A 21,504-nucleotide genomic window follows, 5' to 3' on the forward strand; every position below is an offset into this window, starting at 1 on the left:
CTTCTAGTTACATTTATCTAGGCTATCAAATTGAGATTGCCATTTTTTTTCAATGTATTCTTCAGTTGTTTTGGATGAAAATTGTTGTGAATATTCTTCTATATCATCAATGGTAGCACATAGTAGTATCTATTAAAAGAAGAATCAAATAGGATATGAATTTGGGTATAAGCTACGGGTGCAATATTCTCCTAATGTGGCTCTGTACTCTTCATTTGAAGTTTTAGATCCAAAAATCCAGGAATAATGAGTGGTGCCAGCTCTTTATTGGTGGATGTTTTACTTGTGAGGCTGATTTCAAAGCTAATTATGGTACTATAGAATTTTATTGAATTGGATGTTTTGACTTGGAAATTTGTGTACTTGCTTCTTGAGTGCCAGTTGAATCTTCCTTCTACTAGTGGTGTCCAAGAGAACACTTAAAGAATATTCTAGCAACTAGTTTTCACAATTATAACTAGTCTTGACATTTTCCCCTAATCTTAACTTGTATCCATGAATTAAAACCTAAAATCCTCTAAATGGAAACTAAAACTCATTCAGAGTATTATCTCAAGAGTTATGTTTGTTGTCGGTAAAATGTATAATGTAGCTGATGGGTAGAATAGTATCCAAACGGGCAGGTGATGCTTGAGTCACCCCTTTGGAAAGGTATATGTATACATCCGAGATGGACTTTGGAATCATCAGAGATCATTGTAGTCATTCTAATCGGATTGTAATATGCAAGTGCATACATGAATAAAGTACCTATTTTGAATTGAATCGTGTTATACATGTGTTAACTTCTTACCCTATGTGGTAAACATTTGGCGCCATTGCCAGACGTACCTGGAACGAACAAATGATATGAAGATTAATGCCGAATTTGCCAAACAAAGATCAGAATAAGGTAAAAAATAAGAATGAACTAAGTACAGCAAAAGAAATTTTAATTTTAACATAGCAAGCAGAACACAGATAGAGACTTCAGCAAATTGCTGAGGGGCACCGAAGGGGTGAAGAGGCACAGATGGAGGGAGTGCACTCACCTAGTAGGCTGAGGAGTCCTAAGGAATTACTGGAAGAAACTCAACAACGCTTGAATTTGGTGGAGGAAACAAGGGAAGAATTCCTTAACTTGTATACGCCTAAGGGAGAGTGTCCGAACGGAAGGGAAGCAATTCGCACGGCTCAGAGTGCTGAGGGAGCACGAGCGTGGAGGGATCTCTTCGTTCTTGATACACCGGATGAATAGATACAGGTGGAGAATAGAACATCACTTGAAGACTTGTCACCAGACAACATGATTGTTGGGAACAAGACTGTTGTCCCGAACAGCGCAAAAGTCCAGAATAGCGTGAAAGTCTAGAACAGCGTGGGAGTCCAGAACAGTGTGGGAGCATAGAACAACGCGAGAGTCTAGAACAGCACGGGAGCACAAAATAGCACGGGAGCTCAGAACAGTGCGGTACACAAGTACCTCAAAATCAAACACAAGTAACGATGGCTGGCCCTAAAGAAAAGTTACCCAAGTTTCACGGTGATGGTTCAGCAGACCCTATCAGATATTGTAAAATGTGTGAAACCATATGGATGACAAATGGTGTGACAAATGAAAATGATTGGGTAAGACAATTTCCAGCGACCCTATGGGGTGTGGCGATAGACTAGTTTTCTGACACTAGTCCTCAGAAACTTAATACATGGGAGAATGTTAAAAAAGAATTTATCGCAGAATTCAGATTACTCTGAGATGATAATGAAATAGTGGCAGAAATCTACAACACCAAACAAGGAAAGAATGAGACAGTCCGAACCTATGCTAGGCGATTGAAAGAATTGATTGGAAAGATGGAGAGTCAACCAGTGGATGGGTTGAAAAAATGGTGGTTTGTGGAGGGGCTACAGTCGACTCTTAAAAAGAAAATGAAGATTGTACACCCAGCATCGTACACCAATGCATATACTCATGCCATGGATTTAGAAAGTGAATAGAAGATGAGTAAGAAGAAGAAACATAAGTCCTCTGATTCAGATGATTCATCCTCGAAGCGTAGTAGTAGTGATGAGGAATCAAACAAGAAGGTGAAAGCGCTACAGAAAGACATGCTATGGATGATGAAAGAATTCAAAAATTTGAAAAAGAATCCAGATACAGTAAAAGGAGAATTATGGTGTACAGATTGCAAGGAAGATGACCATATGAAGGGTTCATGCCCGAAGAAGCAGTTTTGTGATATCTGCCAAGTGGCGGGGCATTCCTTGAAAGAGTGTCCATTTAACTTGAAAACAAAAGGACATCAGCAGGTGTTACTAATGCAGGAAGCCTCGAACAATAACAACAATGTGGGAAATGATGCAACTTCAGGTGGATATCGAAATAATAATAGACGCAAAATGAGTGGAAACAATAACAATAACAATGGAGGCCAGAGTAGAATACAATATGATGCGAGTGGATGACCGATGATACAGTGCCAGGCATGTAATCTTTGGGGTCACTTCATGAGGGACTGTACTACAAAGGAGGTGCCACAACTACTATGCAAATGGTGTGGTCCAAGGGACCATGAAGATTCAAAGTGTCCAAAGCAAGGTGTAAATTTATTAAGTATTGAAACATGTGATGAAAACATGTTGGCGATCATGCGGGAACAGGCGAGGAAGGCAAAATATTTGAATGCAGAAGAAGAGAAGGAGAGGTTACAAAAAGCCCGAATAGAAATAGAGAAGCAGATGAGAGTGGAGAAATCACAAGTAAAAGACATTGCGGAAACTCCAAAGAGAAGCTTGGGGGAACAAAACATGGTGAAATAGGTAATGGAAACGGAAGTGTTAATTAGATTAAATGATCTTCTTCTCACCATGCCACAGTTACGTACGACCATCATAAATATGACACCGTCCTCGAGAGTGACAGAGGAAGCAAAGGATAGTAAGGAAACAACCACGGCAACAACAACAAACCCAATGTTACAAGCACTTACGACAGGTAGACACCCAGCAGTGATGGAGATGGGCATTCTGGGTATGGTGTTAATGGATACAATAGTAGATGGAGGATCGGGAGTGAATGTGATGCCGGAAGATATCTGGAAAAAACTTGGACAACCAACACTATGGCCACCCACCTTTCAGTTACTTACAACAGATCAACATGGGATAAAACCCTTGGGCACTCTAATGGTGCAGCCGGTAACAATTGGGACACAACCATTTTTACTGGATTTTGTAGTTATTCCATTAAAGAGAAGAGGGTATGATACCATCCTAGGATGGGGGTGGTTGGTGCAGGCTAAGGTAAAGCATGATTGGAAAAGGAACACCCTGTCAATGGAGAAGGGAGGTAGGAGATTTATAATCGATTTGCATACACAGATGGTAGGAGAAGAAGTCGCGTCATTGGACTCAGAAGGTGGTGGCAAGAGTGATGATGAAGGGAAAAAGAGGATGGAACTAGATGATGAAGGGGTGCTGAGAATAGAAGGAGGGTCAACTGATGACGACCTAGATTCAGTAAACGGATTGCTACATTGGCAAATGGAAGATTATGAGGTCTTTCCGAGTTGCAATATTTTGAGTGTCGAGGAAGGAAAAGAAGGCCATAAGTTTCTGAAGGAGTACAGTGAACTGAAGGAAGGAGAAGCATAGGTGGATGAAACACTAGCCCATACATTCAGTAAAGATAAACTGATGAAGTATGAAGAGCTGACGGTGAAAACAATGAACATGGGTAATGAGAAAAATCCGAAGAACATTCTTGTAGGAGATGATTGGAACCTAGTATTGAAGGCAGCAACTTGGACGTATAAAGACTTAAAAGGAGTACCACCAAAGCTATGTGTCCACTAGATACCATTAATTAAAGGTGCGGTACTCGTACGGAAGCGGCCATATCGAAGGAATAAGAACTATGTAGCATGGGTCGTGAAAGTTGCACAAAATAGGTGGAAGGTATGGCATCAGAAGCGTTTAAAATTAAACAGATTTCAACCTGGTCTATTAGTATTAAAGTATAATGGACAAAATGAAATAAGGCTTGGAAAATTTAAAGTTAAATGGGTTGGACCGTACAAGATACGGGAAGTTGGGTATAATGGAGCAATTAAATTGTGAACACTGGACGGAAAAGAAATACCAGATGCCGTAAATGGTTCAAAGTTGAAAATATATAGGGAAAGAAAGCCTCCTCCATGGACAAACAATTGATGAATGAAGAAAAGTTTTTTGTAAATAGTGTATATATGTATAAAATTAAAAGTCGAATATAGTTAGTAAATTGTAGTTATAGAAGTATGAAGTGATAAAAGAAGCATAAAGTAAATGTACTGAGAGGTGATCTTTTATTAAACTAATGGGGCTTGGGACTATACAGAGAAAATGGAAGAAAAGCAAAAATAATAAAGTGAATCATAAGAATAACCTTGGAGAAAAAGGTCGTACGGCCTTGAAAGAAAAGTGGAGCAGTTTTGTTCACCATACGGCCCCCAAGGAGTTATGTTGAAAATAAAAATAATAATAATAAGAAAAGCCATAGTAATAAGTAAAGAAAACGATTCAAAGTATACCTTCAAATAAGATGAATGATTGTACGGCCTTAGGGGGAACAATTAAGGACCGTATGGCTTGGGGAACATCATGAGCAGTTATAAATCAAAGACCGTATGGCTTAGAAATAAGACATTGGATGGTTGTTTAATATTTTCAAAAGCTAGGACTCTGTACGGCCTTGAAAGAATTGGGAAGGATTTTTTTGACCACCGTACGACAGATGTGGAAGGGAATAAGCCGTACGGCCCGCTACGCATGAAGAAAAAGACCGTATAGTGAGGATAAAAGCAAAAAGGAGACCGTACGGCCCCAAGCAAACCGAAACATAGTTATAGAAAATTGATAGCCGTACAGCCTCATCATATGAAGGGAAATGGAGAATATCATACGGCCCCTGGGCAATGAGGAAACTTTGTACAGAGAGAAAGAAATTGACCGAGATAGTTCCAAATAATACATACTATAAACAGGCATTCAAAGCACCATACAATGTTGAGAGTAGAAAAGAAGAAAGCAATAATAGGAATTTTATGAAAGTCGTACCATTACTAGGGAGAAGCTAGTTCAGACATACGAAGGGTATCAGGAAAGCAAGTCTGCAGAAAAGAGGGAGGAAGTGGAAGAGAAAAAAAAAAAATCCCCAGGTCCCCACGGGGGCATTGCCCCTCGACCCCGCTGGGGGTGTTGCCCCCTAAACCCCCAGTCGTTGCAGATATCAATCATGGGAAGTGTGAATAGTTGATGAGACCTAGAGTTGTTGCTGTAGGCATGAGTGTTTGTGTGTTAGAGAAGGCACTTGGAGTAGGTTTTGGGCATGAGGCTGTCTTGGTGGATGCGTAGAGAGCTCGAGAGGAGCTGATCATCCAGTTGACGGTAGTATGGCGACACTTGGCTCAGTGTAACCAGGAGCTGGAAATAGAGAAAGTAGCATGGGTGGCTATCAAGGTTAGCTAAGGAGATAGTATTGTGTTAGCAGAGGCTATAGATGCAACATGGGTTTGAGACCAGTTTGGTGTAGGTATAGGATGAATGTGAAAGTGATGCAACAAAAACAGATCTATCTTGTTGTGGTTAGTCAATTAATGTATTTTGTTGTTAACTTGTCTCAAATATTTTTTAATTTTCATCTGAAGATGACCTTTCTTTTGAGGGGGATGATGTTGTCGGTAAAATGTATAATGTAGCCAACGGGTAGAATAGTATCCGAACAGGCGCATGATGCTTGAGTCACCCCTTCGGAAAGGTATATGTATACGTCCGAGATGGACATTGGAATCATCAGAGATCATTGTAGTCATTGTAATCGGATTGTAATCTACAAGTGCATACATGAATAAAGTACCTGTTCAAAATTGAATCGTGTTATACATGTGTTAACTTCTTACCCTATGCGGTAAACAATGTTTACCATTCAGAGGTATGATTAGCTATTTATTTTGGTATGACATGCAACATTAGTCTGAGCACAATACCATTGACATTGAGAAGACAATTTCTTGATTAAAAAAGATAAACTATTATTTCTGATAATAAATTTAATTGATTATGTCCTAAAAATTAATTCTATAACCTGCATAATTCTGTCAGAAGTTTTTCTCTTAATTCTTCCCACACACTCTCAATGCACAGAGCCTTTTTTGATAGTCAGATTTATGGATTTTCCTGTATTGAGAATAAAATTAGGTTCAACTCATTTATGTGTCCTTCATAGATTTATACTGGACAGTGTATACAACAGCAGCCAACTTGTCAACTATAAGACCGTGCTTAACATACAACTAACAACAGAGATAATACAACTCATAAGGTATACGAAGTATTTGCAAGAAGTAGGTCCCCTTTTTCTTTAATGTTTAGACTAACAAACTTCCACTCTGCTTGCTTACAAAGATATTAGGTAGAATGGTTTGGTCCACAGAAAACAAGAAAGCTTTGCAAAAGCAGGGACACCTTCTAACATAGAAGTAGTGTTAGTCACTTTTTTATATGTGAATTCACCAGTACCTATGTTTTGAAAATATATTTGGATCATTAAAAAATAGAAAAACATGTAAACTCAACCCATATTTGCAGATCACAACTGCTTTCACTTCCACTCCGTTTTGCTTAGACATAAATGAGTCTATTAAAAAATATAGATGGTAGTTGGTGCAACTGAAAATTCACGACGTTCTAAGTGAACTCGTTAAAGGAAAGGCTTAATATTAAAGCTAGACTAAGCTCTATTAGCTCATAAAACCCATAGAAAATGATCACACAAATTCTAATAAAAAACTCACCCCCCAAAAAAATCAGTTTTCCTCTTACTGCTAGTTGTATGAAAAACATAATATCAGACAATGAACATATGAAACCAGTTTTATCAATTTCCTCCAAATTTCAAATTTACTATTTCACTACCAATTTTATTTGGGGAGTAGTTAGCTACCAAGCATCCCATTCAAATTGTTGAGTGGTTTCTGGTCAACCAATAAAAGAGTGAACAGCCGGTAAATGCCTGACATTGCTAAATAGTGAATGCTTAAATCAGGATTAACAAAATGAACATGCCTGATCATTTCAGAGTATTGAATGTTGCATTCTCCCCATGTGGTAACTTCAGAACTTGCATTTTATTATGCCATACCTCCAGAAGATAGCTTGTATTCTTTAATATAAAGACCAAACTAAATAAGGTGCAGGATACATAAGTCTCACTACAATTGATTCCTTTCTCGTGAGAGAACCTTTGTGTGAGAAATTTGGCTCTGTTCTTTTCTATACTTCCATCTGTTGCATGCTTCCCTTGTATGACCACTTGGAATCAATCACTTACTTTATATCTGGTCTAGGTACAATCTCCTGAACAGCATGCAATATAATGTTGTGATGTTCCTTTATCATAGTATGTCACAACACTCACTATGAATTTTCCTCTTGCAAGCTAGACTGCTTTGGATTAATGATAAGATACATCAAAGCTAAAGAATACCAGCTCCCTCTTGGTCTGTGTGTTGTTACAAAAAGATCCAAGTTTTTCGAGATTCAATTACCTTCATTACAAACCTGTAAATTTTAGTTTTCCTACTTGTCTAATTTTCCATAAGAACTTTAAACTCGTGAAATATCCCATGACATCATCTATGGTCATTATGAGGTAAATATAGTAATTTACTGAACATTAGTCAGAGAATGAAACATATAAATGTCCACCTGTCATTCTACTAGTGTCTTATTTCTTTCTTCTCATGTCGATTATCTTAAATGTTTGTTTCTCTGTCCAGTGGTTCAGGAAATCAAAATTGGCACAGCGGCTACGGGAAAAGAGAATCTTAGAGATATCCGCTGTTATCATTCGTACCAAGACAGGTGCTCAAATTTTTGCAAGCCCTAGGTTGTGTAAATTTCTTTACCTAGGAATCTAGGATTTATGAGTGTTCTCTTTTCCTTCAAATTATTGCCCGCTTACAATTAAATATATACTCGGAGGTGTTTTTTGTGTGCATCTTCTGATGGAAAGATAAAATCTTTTTAGTATATTTTCAAGCACTTTTGTAATTAGATGAACATTTGGCAAGGTTAAACACCCAAGGTTAAAACAGTGTAAAACTTTTCAATGTAAATACTTCTAATTTTTAGTATCTTGATTGGCTGTCAGTTTGAACCAGATATTGACCATGAGTTTGATTTTATAATGATATTAGTTTCATTCCTATTTTTGGGGGGATATTTTCTAGACTTATTCATGTACTTTGTCCTCTATTTTATTTTTCCAACTGTCTCTCTCCTTTGCTCATCTTTATTTCAAGATGAGTCATGTTGGGTTTAATTCTCCACTTTCGTTAGCGACTGCTAGATTGTGCGAGTCTCTTCCCATATTTATTATAGTTTTGATGTTAAGAGAATGTGGAATCCAGTTCTACTCTGTAGTGGTGAGTGAGTGGGTAGCAGAATAGAAATATTAGATTGATAGTTTGTAGTTTCTTCAGTCAGGAGTAGGTTCAACTAATTGAACAAGGTGGTTGAGTTGGAATGGGCATTCCTTGTTAGAGTTGCCAGGTAGCTGAGTAGAGTCAATTGTCTAAGACTTGTTGGTTAACTAGATTGCCTATGATTGCATTTTCACAGATGAAAAATAGATAATGATTTTACTCTCACGATTCTGGTGGCTGTTTACGGCAGCTTGTGGCATTTTGAGATGAAAACCTTGAAGTGTGGCAATCAGATTTCCTTAGGAAATTGCATGTGTTGTTTGAAGAAAATATAAAACATATGTAATTTTTATTTTACTTGGTAATGTGCTGCTAAGGCTGCAGAAAGTATTTTAATTTCAAAAACAAAAGATGTAACGACCCAAAAATAGGGCTGCCTCTACATGGTTTCCAGGTGGGAAAAAATACTGAGGAGGAGCCTTTTAGGTCAAATCAAATTGCTAATTGTTGGCACCTACAATAACAAAACCTATGCCACACTAGAGGCAAGCAAAAAGGGTTACACAAATTTGCAACTTGTTAGAACTTCAAAATAGACTTCTTTTTCAAAGCTGATCTAAGAGACATCTGATCTATTCCAGAAATTTTTCCTTTTGATCCCCGTCCAGCCTTCCTCATAGTGAGGAGAGATAAGAGAATTTTGATCTATGTCTGTAAGGGAACTCTTTCCCTTGACAACATCTTGAATCTGATTGGGTGCTCCATCTTTGATAGCCACAGCAACCTTGAATACATATAATGAGGAGCTGCATCTCCATAAAGCCCTTTAGAATATTTGGTTTGTATGCACAAGAAATCTAAGAAATGCATTTCTCTGGAATCAAGCAGAAATCCATACTTTCTTCTGCAATCAAGCATAAATTCCAATATGGAAAAGCCAGGATATTACAAATGTAAAAATAACACATACCGCAAAGAAATTAAGAAAGCGATGTCCCAGCCATGAGTTTCTTTCTTCGGAGGTTGATGAAGTGGGAGCATTGCCGTCACTCCACTGTTCCACAACCTCTCCATCCTTGACACCCACAACATGGCGGGCAGTTGAGACACATATTTCGCATGTTCTGCAAGATAAAATTTTTAATAGATCAGTATCTATATACACATCTGACCGCTAGAATCTACTAACAGAATTTCAGCTCTTTAGAAAAGACAGAACTGTAACTCTGCAAAGCTTTAGATAAGAGGGTTAGAAAGTTAGAAAGCATAATATGGGATAAATGATTGATAGAAATCATCTCAGCATAGACAGAAATATTAGAAAGTTAAAAACAATTCCAAAGAAATTAGGTGATATAGGAAGGAGCACAAAGCATGAGATGCACAATTCTTGCTAGGTAATAATAAAGTGTTGATATTTACATAAGATAAAGCAATAGTAAAAGAGCCCAACTTTAATATGGTCATAAATTATATAGAAATATCTGTTTAAACAAAAAAAGAGTTCCAATTGCCGGAAATATGGAAACAATTATTCTGTGAGAAATATTAAAAAAAAAATTCAATCACAAAAACAACCTAACCCTAAAAACTGCTCGGGAGCAACTATTACCAAGTGATAAATTTTGCTCGGTAACCAAAGAAAAGTAGATGGCAGTAGAGGTTACCGAGTGAGCTCGGTAAACACACAACTCGGTAACCAAAGGATACCGAGTGAGCTTGGTAAAAGAAGAGCTCGCAACTCGGTAACCAAAGAGGTTGTGATTACTGAGTGAACTCGGTAGACAAAGCAATTACTGAGTGAACTCGGTAGACAAAGCGATTACCGAGTGAACTCGGTAGCCACAGGAGAGTGGAGCTCGATAGATGAAGACACCGAGTGAACTCGGTAGACACTGCAGAGAGGAGCCCGGTAGATGAAGGCACCGACTGAACTCGGTAAAGACTATAAGATTAAAACTCAAACTAAAGAGAAAACCGAGTGACTGACTTATGACGTGAATATTTCTGCCATTAAAACTAGAAACTCAAAGCTTGAAATATTCAACAATGAACTTGTCAAATGTAATGAACAATGAAAGAGCAATAGATGCAAGTATGCCTACTTTCTTTCTATTCAACTCTGATTCAAACTATTACAAATCTGGGAGCATTCAGCTTCAACCAAAAAACCCTAATATAACCCTAAAACTTCAAACTTCATAAACTTTAAACTTGCAACACTAATGGCTGCATACAATAACACCTAGAGCAATCACTGCTTCAACAGGATGAATGAAAACAATAAACTATGAACTATGAACTTACAGAATGACAAGTAGAACCATGTGCAACTGCAGGCACGACAATGATTCCTTCTGTCTCTACAACGACTGATCTGCTGATCACTTTTCTCTCTGCCTTCTCTGCTCTGCAACTTCTTCTCTGTCTCGACTACTCTCTGACTCAACTGACTGGTTGAATGAATGATAAAACATTCCTTTTGACTTTAGCAAAATGTTTTCCCCCCATTTCTGAATTTCAAAAATTTCACCTACCATGCAATAAATTTAGTTGATCGTTCTGCAAGCCGTTAGAGAGGTAGGTGGGCATTTGGCTCCAGGGAGAAACAACCAACCATAATTAATATTTCAACACTCCCCCTTTATCCTGAGCCAAACAAACAAGGATCACTACTGATCCAAATCAACTACACCAAGACTCTCTCTTAGGTGTACAAAACCTCCAATGCCTAATAGCTTGGTAAATATGTCTGCTAGTTGCTGCTCAGACTTGCAATATTCAATTTTGATATCCCCATTCTCCACCAGCTCTCTGATGAAGTGATATCTGATCTCTATATGTTTGCTTCTCCCATGGAAAACTGAATTCTTGGACAATGCAATTGATGAGATGTTGTCACAATAAATTGTGGTTCCATCCTCTTGCCTTTCATTCAAATTTGTCAAGATCCTCCTTAGCCAAATAGCTTGACATGCTACTGCATTTGTTGCTATGTATTCAGCCTCTGTTGTAGATTGAGCAACAATAGGTTGCTTCTTGGATGCCCATGAAATTGCACCCGATCCCATATGAAACATATATCCAGAAGTACTCTTCCTATCATCTAAACTTCCAGCCCAATCACTATCAGTATAACCAACCAACTTGAAATCATCATTTCCAGTATACAAAATTCCAAATCCCTTAGTACCTTTCACATACCTTAGGATCCTTTTTCCCACTTGCCAATGGGAATCCCTTGGTGTTTCCATAAATCTAGAAATCAAGCTAACTGCTTGCATTAGGTCTGGCCAAGTTGCTGTCAAATACATTAGACTTCCAACCATACTCTTGTATAGTGTTGGATCCACTCTCTTGCTAGAGTCTTCCTTGCTCAACTTCAAACCTATTACTGTTGGTGTGGGGGCTGCTTTACTATTCTACATTTTGAATATCTCCAAGATCTACCTTGCATACTTTTCTTGAGAGATGAAGATGCCATCATGCATTTGTTTTACTTCTATGCCTAGAAAGTACTTCAAGAGACCTAGGTCTGTCATTTCAAATTCACTTTTCATGACCTCTTTGAACTCACCAATTAGAGCCTTATCATTTCTAGCAAAAATTAAGTCATCTACATACAAGACAACAATCAACACATTTCCATTTGATGCCTTGATGTAGAGAGTAGGCTTGCTAAAGCCATTGCTCATCAAATATGAGTCAATTCTATTGTACCATGCTCTTGGAGCTTGCTTGAGCCCATAAAGAGCTCTCTTCAATCTATATACTTTGTTCTCTTCACTTGCAACTTCATAACCAGGTGGCTGCTCCACATACACTTCTTCTTTCAATACACCATTTAAGAAGGTGGACTTCACATCCATTTGGTATACCTTCCATTTGTGCTGAGCTGCAATTGCTATGACAGCACGCACGGTTTCCATTCTTGCAACTGGGGCATAGGTCTCATCATAATCTCTTCCATACTGTTGTTTGTAGCCCTTCACTACCTACCTTGCCTTATGCCTATCAATATTACCTTTAGCATTGCATTTGGTCTTGTAGACCCATTTCACTCCAATCACATGCTTCTTGGGAGGCAATTCAGTTAGCTCCCATGTTTCATTCCTTTCTATGGCATCTATTTCCTCATCCATGGCATTACACCATTTCTTCTCCTTGATAGCTTCCTCAAAATATATTGGATCACTATGAGAAAATAATGCAAAATTAACACTCTCATCATAATCTTCATACCTTTCATCTTGGTATATCTCCCTAAGACTCTTAGTCTTTCTTGGTAATAGGAAGGAGAGTGTGGGATTAGAATCTTCATTACTGTTGCTTGGCCCTGACACTCGGTCATACCTAGAAGAGCTCGGTAATGACTAAGGTTGCTTGCCTTTCCTTCTATCTTCTCCTTCTTCTTGTTGTTCATCAACATCCTCTTCACTTATAATTGGCACTTTACTTGAAGTTCTCAGTGACTCATCAATTGAACCATACCAAGATTGATATTCAAGAAATTCCACATCTCTTGAAAGCATCATCTTATTGTTCAGTGGATCATACAATCTGTATGCCTTTGATTCTGGGCTGTACCCTGTGAAAATGCATTTCACACCTTTGTCATCAAACTTCTACCTTTGACCTTTAGGCACATGTGCATATGCAACACATCCAAACACCCTTAGGTGTTCAACTTTCCATCTTATACGTGACCAAGCTTCCATTGGAATTCTGTCATGGACTACCTTTGTAGAACACCTATTAATTAGGTAAATTGTTGTTGCCACAACCTCTCCCCAAAATTCAGTTGGGAGACCTTTCTCTTTCATCATGCTCTTTGTCATTTCAACAATGGTCCTGTTCTTTCTTTCAGCCACTCCATTCTGCTGTGGTGTATAGCTAGCTATGAGCTCTTTCTTTATGCCATGTTTCCTGCAAAAATTTACAAAAGAATTGGAGGTATACTCCCCTCCTCTATCTGATCTTAGGACCTTGATATAATGTCCACATTCTCTTTCAGCCTGGGCTTTAAATTCTACAAACTTATCAAATGCTTCAGATTTATTCTTTAAGAAATACACCCATGTTCTACGACTGAAATCATCAATAAGTGTCATGAAATAAGTACTCCCCCTAATGGAAGTAACTTGCATAGGACCGACTAGATCAGTATGCACTAACTCTAATGGATATCTAGCTCTCCTAGAATTTCCAAAATTAAAGGGAAGCCTATGTTGCTTACCCAAAATACAAGCCTCACACTTGTCACATGAATTTCCTATTCGTGGCAAACCTTCTACCATTCTTTTATTTGATAACAAATTTAAACCAGCATAGCCAAGATGACCATACCTGAGGTGCCATAGCCGTGAGGGGTCTTCAATCACACTCCTTAGAGCTGATTGTGTGGGAGGTGCAGCACTAACTTGAGATGAGAAACATGTCTTTATCCTCAAGGGAAACATTCTATTCTTGGTCATTTGAACTGCTGCAAGTAAGTTCTTGCTCCCATCCTTTTCATGAATGACACATGTGTCATTCTCCATCAGCACTTTATATCCATTTTGAATGAGCTGATCAATGCTCATCAAATTGTACTTCATACCAGGGGCAAAATACACATTTTGTATTTCCCTTTTCTCACCTTTCTTGGTGCGGACCATAATAGATCCTTTGCCCACAACTGGTAGGGTTCCATTGTTACCCATTTTAATCTCAGATTTGAAACTCTTGTCAATGAATGAAAACAAGGTTTCATTACCACTCATGTGGTTGCTACATCCACTGTCGAGATACCAAACCTTAGGGCTTCCTTCTTCACCAACATTACACATGATGAAGGCAGTGTTTTCACTTCTCATATTCACATCAGCCACATTTGCTTGTACTGACCGATCTTTCTGCTTTTTCCAACATTCATTTGCATAATGCCCATATTTATGACAGTAGTAGCATTTTACATTACTCTTATTTGAGTTGTAATTTTTCTTACCTCCTCTTGAAGTATTCTATGAGCTACTTGCTCCATTTGCTCTTCCTGAGCTTTCTGCTGCAGCATTTCTTTGTCCTCCATTACCTCGGCCTCTACATCTGGAGTTCCTGCCTGAGCCATTTCTTCCTCTCCCCCTTCCTCTTGGATTTGACTGAGCCTTGAATTCTTGCTCTTGGGAAGATGAAGAAGTAGATCTATTGATCCTATGCTCATGGGTTTGAAGAGTACCCATCAACTCATCCATTGTCAAAACAGTGAGGTCTTTTGCCTCTTCTATGGTCATGACCAAATTGTCATATTTATGAGGTAAACTCCTCAATATCTTTTCCACTATTCTCTGCTCTTGATAGTCTTCTCCATTTGACTTCAACTAGTTAATCACATTGGAGATCCTTGAACTGAAGTCTACAACTGATTCATTTTCCTTCATCTGAAGGTTCTCAAACTCTCTCCTTACATTTTGTAGCTTTACAGTACGAACTTTATCAGTCCTCTTGAAGTTTGTCTCAAGGATATTCCAAGCTTCCTTTGCATAATTTGCTGTTGCAATCTTTGGGAAAATTGTCTCTGTCATTGGTGCTTCAATCAAACTTAATGCCTTTGCATCCTTCCTTCTTGAATCTTTCAAATGAGTCTTCTGTGCATTTGTGAGGGCAGCATACTGAGTTGGATCAGTCACATCATTAAATCCATTGACCACAAACTCCCACAAATTATTTGCAACCATAATGGTTTTCATCTTCTTTGCAAATGTATCATAATTTTGTCCATTAAATGATGGTAGCTGCTGCCAAATCTTTTCTGCATCTCTTGCCATGATAAATATCCCAAGAAAACAAATGCCCTAACTCACTTTGGATGTGGGGCCTCAAAGCTCTGATACCATGTGAGAAATATTTTTAATAAAATTCAATCACAAAAACAACCTAACCCTAAAAACTACTCGGGAGCAACTATTATCGAGTGATAAATTTTGCTCGGTAAACAAAGAAAAGTAGATGGCAATAGAGGTTACCAAGTGAGCTCAATAAACACACAACTCGGTAACCAAAGGATATCGAGTGAGCTCGGTAAAAGAAGAGCTCGCAACTCGGTAACCAAAGAGGGTGTGATTACCGAGTGAACTTGGTAGACAAAATGATTATCGAGTGAACTCGGTAGCCACAGGAGAGTGGAGCTCAGTAGATGAAGACACCGAGTGAACTCGGTAGACACTATAGAGAGGAGCCTGGTAGATGAAGGCACCGACTGAACTCAGTAAAGACTATAAGATTAAAACTCAAACTAAAGAGAAAACCGAGTGACTAACTTATGATGTGAATATTTCCACCATTAAAACTAGAAACTCAAAGCTTGAAATATTCAACAATGAACTTGTCAAATGCAATGAACAATGAAAGAGCAATAGATGCAAGTATGCCTACTTTCTTTCTATTCAACTCTGATTCAAACTATTACAAATCTGGGAGCATTCAACTTCAACTAGAAAACTCTAATATAACCTTAAAACTTCAAACTTCATAAACTTTAAACTTGCAGCACTAATGGTTGCATACAATAATGCCTAGAGCAATCACTGCTTCAACAGGACGAATGAAAACAATAAACTATGAAGTATGAACTTATAGAATGACAGGTAGAACCATGTGCAACTATAAGCACGAAAATGATTCCTTATGTCTCTACAACGACTGATTTGTTGATCACTTTTCTCTCTGCCTTCTCTGCTCTGCAACTTCTTCTCTGTCTTGACTACTCTCTAACTCAACTGACTGGTCAAATGAATGATAAAACATTCCTTTTGACTTCAGCAAAATGTTTTCCCCCCATTTTTGAATTCCAAAAATTTCACCTACCATGCAATAAATTTAGGTGATCATTCTGCAAGACATTAGGGAGGTAGGTGGGCATTTGGCTCCAAAGAGAAACAACCAACCATAATTAATGTTCCAACATATTCTTCATAGACTGCGCTGACATAACTATCAACTGGCCTTCCCCCATTGTAGACTTATAAGAAGCTAAAAGCTATATCCTAAAATTGTTGAACAAGAATGTGCCCAAGAAACTATTTATAGAAGTGTGCTAAACGATATGAAACAACAAACAAACAATAATTGAGAAATGCATAACATTATGGATAATCATAAAGCAAAATGCCTATGTGCTAATAAGGCCCAGGTAGAGGGAAAAATATGAAGAGCACATAGGAGGTAGAAGAGTAAAAAATAAAGATTGGAGTATAAAGAGAGATCAGCTTAATACCTGTTTGGCATATATTGGGAACACTAATGTAAATTAATGGAACCTAAAGCTGTAGTGCAACTGTAAACTCTGAGATCTTTTGAGTGTCAATAGTTAGGATTTATTCATATCTTCACTCTTATGAAATATGTTTTGCTTTTTCTCAAATTTACTTGTGTTTGTTTGTTTGAACATAATTTCAAACTATCTTTATGAAATTTGAGGTGTTTTGGCACCCACCAATCATGTTTTGAATATCCGAAGCATCAACTTGACTCTACTCCTTCATATTTTGAAAATGATTGATTTTTGTGACTTTAGAATCCAAAGTTTGATGTCTCCCTGTGTGTTCTAAAAAGGCATCCATTTGAGGCTCAATCAAGAGCATCTAAGATTAATTTATGATTTTGGCTTCCTTTAATCCTCCTTACAAGGAACTTGTGACACTTGTAAAATAATCTATATAGTCTACTTTTGCTCTTTACGCTATATATTTGATTGTATGAAGTCATAATTTCATTTGAATAGTGTTTATTACTTTATTCTAAATTATCTTTCCTTATAATATTCCCTTTTTCTTATGTTTTATTTTAGGCAATTATAATAATATTACACTTAAGGTTAGGTTTAGAATTAAGGATTATAATAGTTAACAGGGCTAGGCTTTTCATGATGCTTAGTATCATTATTAGAGTTAGGGCTATAATTCAACATTACTATTTACAACAGGGAACGAATGGACATGTCCAACATTGAACAAGAAGCATATAATCAAAAACTTACTAGAGAAGATCGACGAAGGAGAGATCGACAATATTATGCTATCCATAGAGATGAGATACTAGCTCGTAGGCATGCAATGAGAGTAGATCAGATTCAAAACCACCCCAAAGAGATCTAGATGCAATGCCTCAAAGATCCTACAAGAAAGCAATGCTAATGCATGTTGCAAAGAACACAAAAGCACTGCACAGACTATTGATAAAAGGAACAACCATACAAGTTTTCCATCAAGCCCTCCCCAACCATATGCTACTTTACAAGTGTTGCCAATGTTCCAATCAACACAAAGTGACTATATAGACAACAGATCTGTAGCATGGAGGTTCAAGCAAAGAATAGATGAACTATCAATCTTATGGAGATGCATAGTGTTGGTGCGTTTGCACTATTAAGAAACAAAATACTTAATACCAAGATACAAAAGATCACAACAACCTAAGGATTAGCCAATTCCTATAAACAGTTGTGTGCTTAAGATCTAGACCCACCTTCAACAAAATCAAAAAGATTTTTCTACTCTTTAAGGCTTTGCAAAACCAAGGCAGGTGCACCTGAGGGATGAAAGATTTACAATATGATACTACATACATATTTCACTCATTCCATGACATTCTATAACAATACACATCCCTTATAGCAGATTGGTCACAATTCTTCTTAGATCTACAAATAACTCTGGGCAATAGCAACTAACTAATACTCAGAAATTAAATGTAAACAAGTTATGACTAGTTTTGATATTCTTCAAACATTAAAGTAAAATTGATTTTGAATTTAAGCTTGATGCTTGTCGTCGGTAAATATTGTGTAGCCAACAAGTTGTTGTCATCGGTAATTGTTAGGTAGCCGACACATAGTATGTAGCCAACGGACCCCTTCAGGAAGGTTATTTGAAAAGCATATATACACCATCCAAGATGGATTGTAATCATCAAGCATTATGTAATCTCTTTGGCATATATGCGAATGACAGAAGGAGTTTTGCTATTACATGTTCTTATTCATTGTCTGTATGTATTAATTCATCTACCCAATACGGTAACATTTGGCGCCATTGCCCAATGGACCTGGAACAAAGGCAGAGGAATGAAGACTAATGCTGAATCAACTGAACAAAAATAAGAATAAGCTAAAGGAAAAAGATGAAATACGCACCGCACAGGGGAATTTAATTTGGGCACAACAGGCTGAATGCAGACAGAGGTTTCAACAAATTGCCAACGAACATTGAAGCACCGAAGAATTGTTGGAAGAGACTTGACAGTGGTTGGATTTGGTAGAAGAAGCAAGGGAGGAATTTTTGAACCTGTATTTGCCAAGGGAAGAGAATCCAAATGGAAGGGAATTAACTCACACGGCCCAGAGTGCCAAGGGAGCATGAGCGTGGAGTGAACTCTTCATCTGCAATACACGTCTGGAACAGACAATTTCGCTTAACAAAGACCCTTCTTCACCAAAGAATGCAGTTATTGGAAATAAAACGATTGCCTGAAACAGTGCCAATGCCGGAGTACAGAGTATCGGTGTTAGAGTATAGAGCGTTGATGTCAGAGTGTAGAACAACACCCGTACACAAAACCAAGTAATAATGGCAGGACCAAAGGAGAAGTTGCCAAAGTTTGATAGTGATGGAATGGCTGATCCAATTAGACACTGTAAGACATGCGAAACAATTTGGATGGCGAATGGTATAACTGATACAAATGAATGGGTCCAGCAATTTTCGGCAACCTTAAGGGGTGTAGCAATTGATTGGTTTGCCAATATGGAAACCCAAAAATTAACCAATTGGGCGAAAGTTAAAAAGGAATTTATCACTGAATTTCAATTGCTGCGCAACAACAATGAGATCGTAGCAGAGATATACAACACAAAGCAAGAAAACAATGAAACAGTTCGAGTATATGCCAAAAAATAAAAAGAATTAATAAAGAAGATGGAAAGTAAGCTGGCAAATAGGCTGCAAAAGAGATGGTTCATTGAAGGACTACACTCAAAGTTACAGAAGAAAATGAAGATTGTGCTGCCATCATCATACACTGAAGCATACAATTGGGCAATGAACTTAGAAAGTGAGTAGAAAATAAAAAAGAAGAAGAGTAGCTCATCCAATTCAGATGACGACGCATCTTCAGAAGAAGATAGTAGCGATGATGAAAAGGGCAGTAAGAAGGTCCGAGCTCTCCAGAAGGATATGATCCGAATGATTGAAAAATTTAAGAATATGTAGAAAGAGATGAAGGGAAACAAGCTATGGTGCACAAAATGTAAGACAAAAGGTCACATGAAGGGATCCTGCCCAAAGAGCCAGTTCTACGAGATCTGCCAGATCATGGGACATTCCACAAAAGAATGCCCCTTCAATATGAAAACAAGAAGACCTCAACAAGTGTTCCTAACACAGGAGGCTTCTGCATTAGGAGGGAGTGGAAACACCAGCAATGAGGGTGTCACTTCAGGAGGGTATAGAAATAATAGACGAGGGAAAAACAACAACAATGTCAACAATAATAATGGGAGACATAGCCGAATTCAGTACAATGCAAATAGTCGCCCGATGGTTCAATGCCAAGTATGCAATTTGTGGGGCCACTTTGCCCAAGACTGTACAATGGCAAATGCACCAAAGTTGTTATGCAGATGGTGCAGTCCTGGAGATCATGAAGATGCCAAGTGCCCAAAATCAAGAGTGAATTTGATCACCATCAGGACGAACGAAGAGGATGTTCTGGCAATCACATGGAAGCAAGCAAAACTGTACCCTGACCCAATGGAAGAAAAGAAAAGATTAGAGGAAACATGGGTAGAAATTGAGAAGGCAATGCAGGCAGAGAAAGCACACTTGAAGGACACTACTAGTACCTCAGCAAGGAACTGCACGGAACAAAACATCATACGATATATATTACAAACTGAAGTACTAGTCAAAATAAATGATTTGCTGCTCATAATGTCTCAACTCTAATCAACACTCACAAACATCACTCTAACTACTAAATTATCAGGAGAACAAGGAAGAGAGAAGGGAAGTGGAGCAAGTGCGGAGGACCTAATGCTGCTAGCCCTCACATCTGGACAACATCCGATGGTCATCAAGATGGGAATTCTAGGAATTGTTCCGATAGACACAATTGTGGACGGAGGGTCAAGCATGAATGTGTTATCGGAGGATACTTGGAAGAGGTTGGGACAGCTGACATTGTGGCCACCTACATTCTAGTTTCTAACAGTAGACCAACATGACATTAAACCTCTTGGCATCCTGATGGCACAACTAGTGACAATTGGAACACAACCTTTCCTACTCGACTTTGTCATCATCTCACTGAAAAGGACAGGATGTGACGCCATTCTGGGTCGAGGATGGCTCATACAAGCAAAAGTTAAACATCACTGGAAGAGGAATACACTATCACTAAAAAGAAAAGGACGAAAATTCATCATTGATTTACACACAAATGGTGGGCGAAAAAGCTCTATCATCAAATTTCGAAGAAGAGGATGAAGGGAAGCAACAAATGGAACCAGATCAGGAAGGAGTCCTACAATTGGAAGGAGGATCAACGGATGATGATTTGGATTCAGTAAATGGCCTTTTCCACTGGTAGATGGATGACTATGAGCTATTCCAAAGCTGCAGCATACTAACGATAGAGGAAGGACATAATAGAGATGTATTCACTTGGACATATAAGGATCTGAAAGGAGTACTGTTGGAGCTGTGTGTTCACTGCATTCCATTGGTTGAAGGTGTAGTGCTTGTACGGAAGCGACCTTATGGGATGAATAAGAACTATGCAGCATAGGTTACAGAAGAAATCAACCGAATGCTAGAGGCCGGTATTATTTTTAAGGTTCAAACTAATGAACGGGTGTCGCCCATAGTCATATCCTTGAAGAAGGATACCACCCAAATTAGGATATGGGTCAATTTCAAATGCCTCAATGTGGTAACAATCAAGGACCCCTTTCCGATACCATTCACAGATAGCATATTGGAGGAGGTAGTTGGACATGAGATTTATTCATTAATGGATGGGTTCTCGA

At 38.2% G+C, this 21,504-nt stretch overlaps 1 protein-coding gene across 7 annotated transcripts in view; it reads left to right on the forward strand.

Annotated features, from left to right (window-relative positions):
- LOC149544340 (uncharacterized) overlaps positions 1–21,504 on the forward strand; it is a 167,965-nt gene that overhangs the window by 117,929 nt on the left and 28,532 nt on the right. For all 7 annotated transcript variants that reach the window (XM_089798790.1, XM_089798791.1, XM_089798794.1 and 4 more), the window contains one exon: positions 7,797–7,881. In XM_089798790.1, coding sequence (XP_089654916.1) covers positions 7,797–7,881 — 85 coding nt within the window. The remainder of the gene's footprint in view (positions 1–7,796; positions 7,882–21,504) is intronic.

The sequence above is a fragment of the Cupressus sempervirens genome, chromosome 8 (assembly GCF_028749045.1).
Source record: "Cupressus sempervirens isolate cs-2001-9-10 chromosome 8, ASM2874904v1, whole genome shotgun sequence".
NCBI lineage: Eukaryota > Viridiplantae > Streptophyta > Pinopsida > Cupressales > Cupressaceae > Cupressus > Cupressus sempervirens.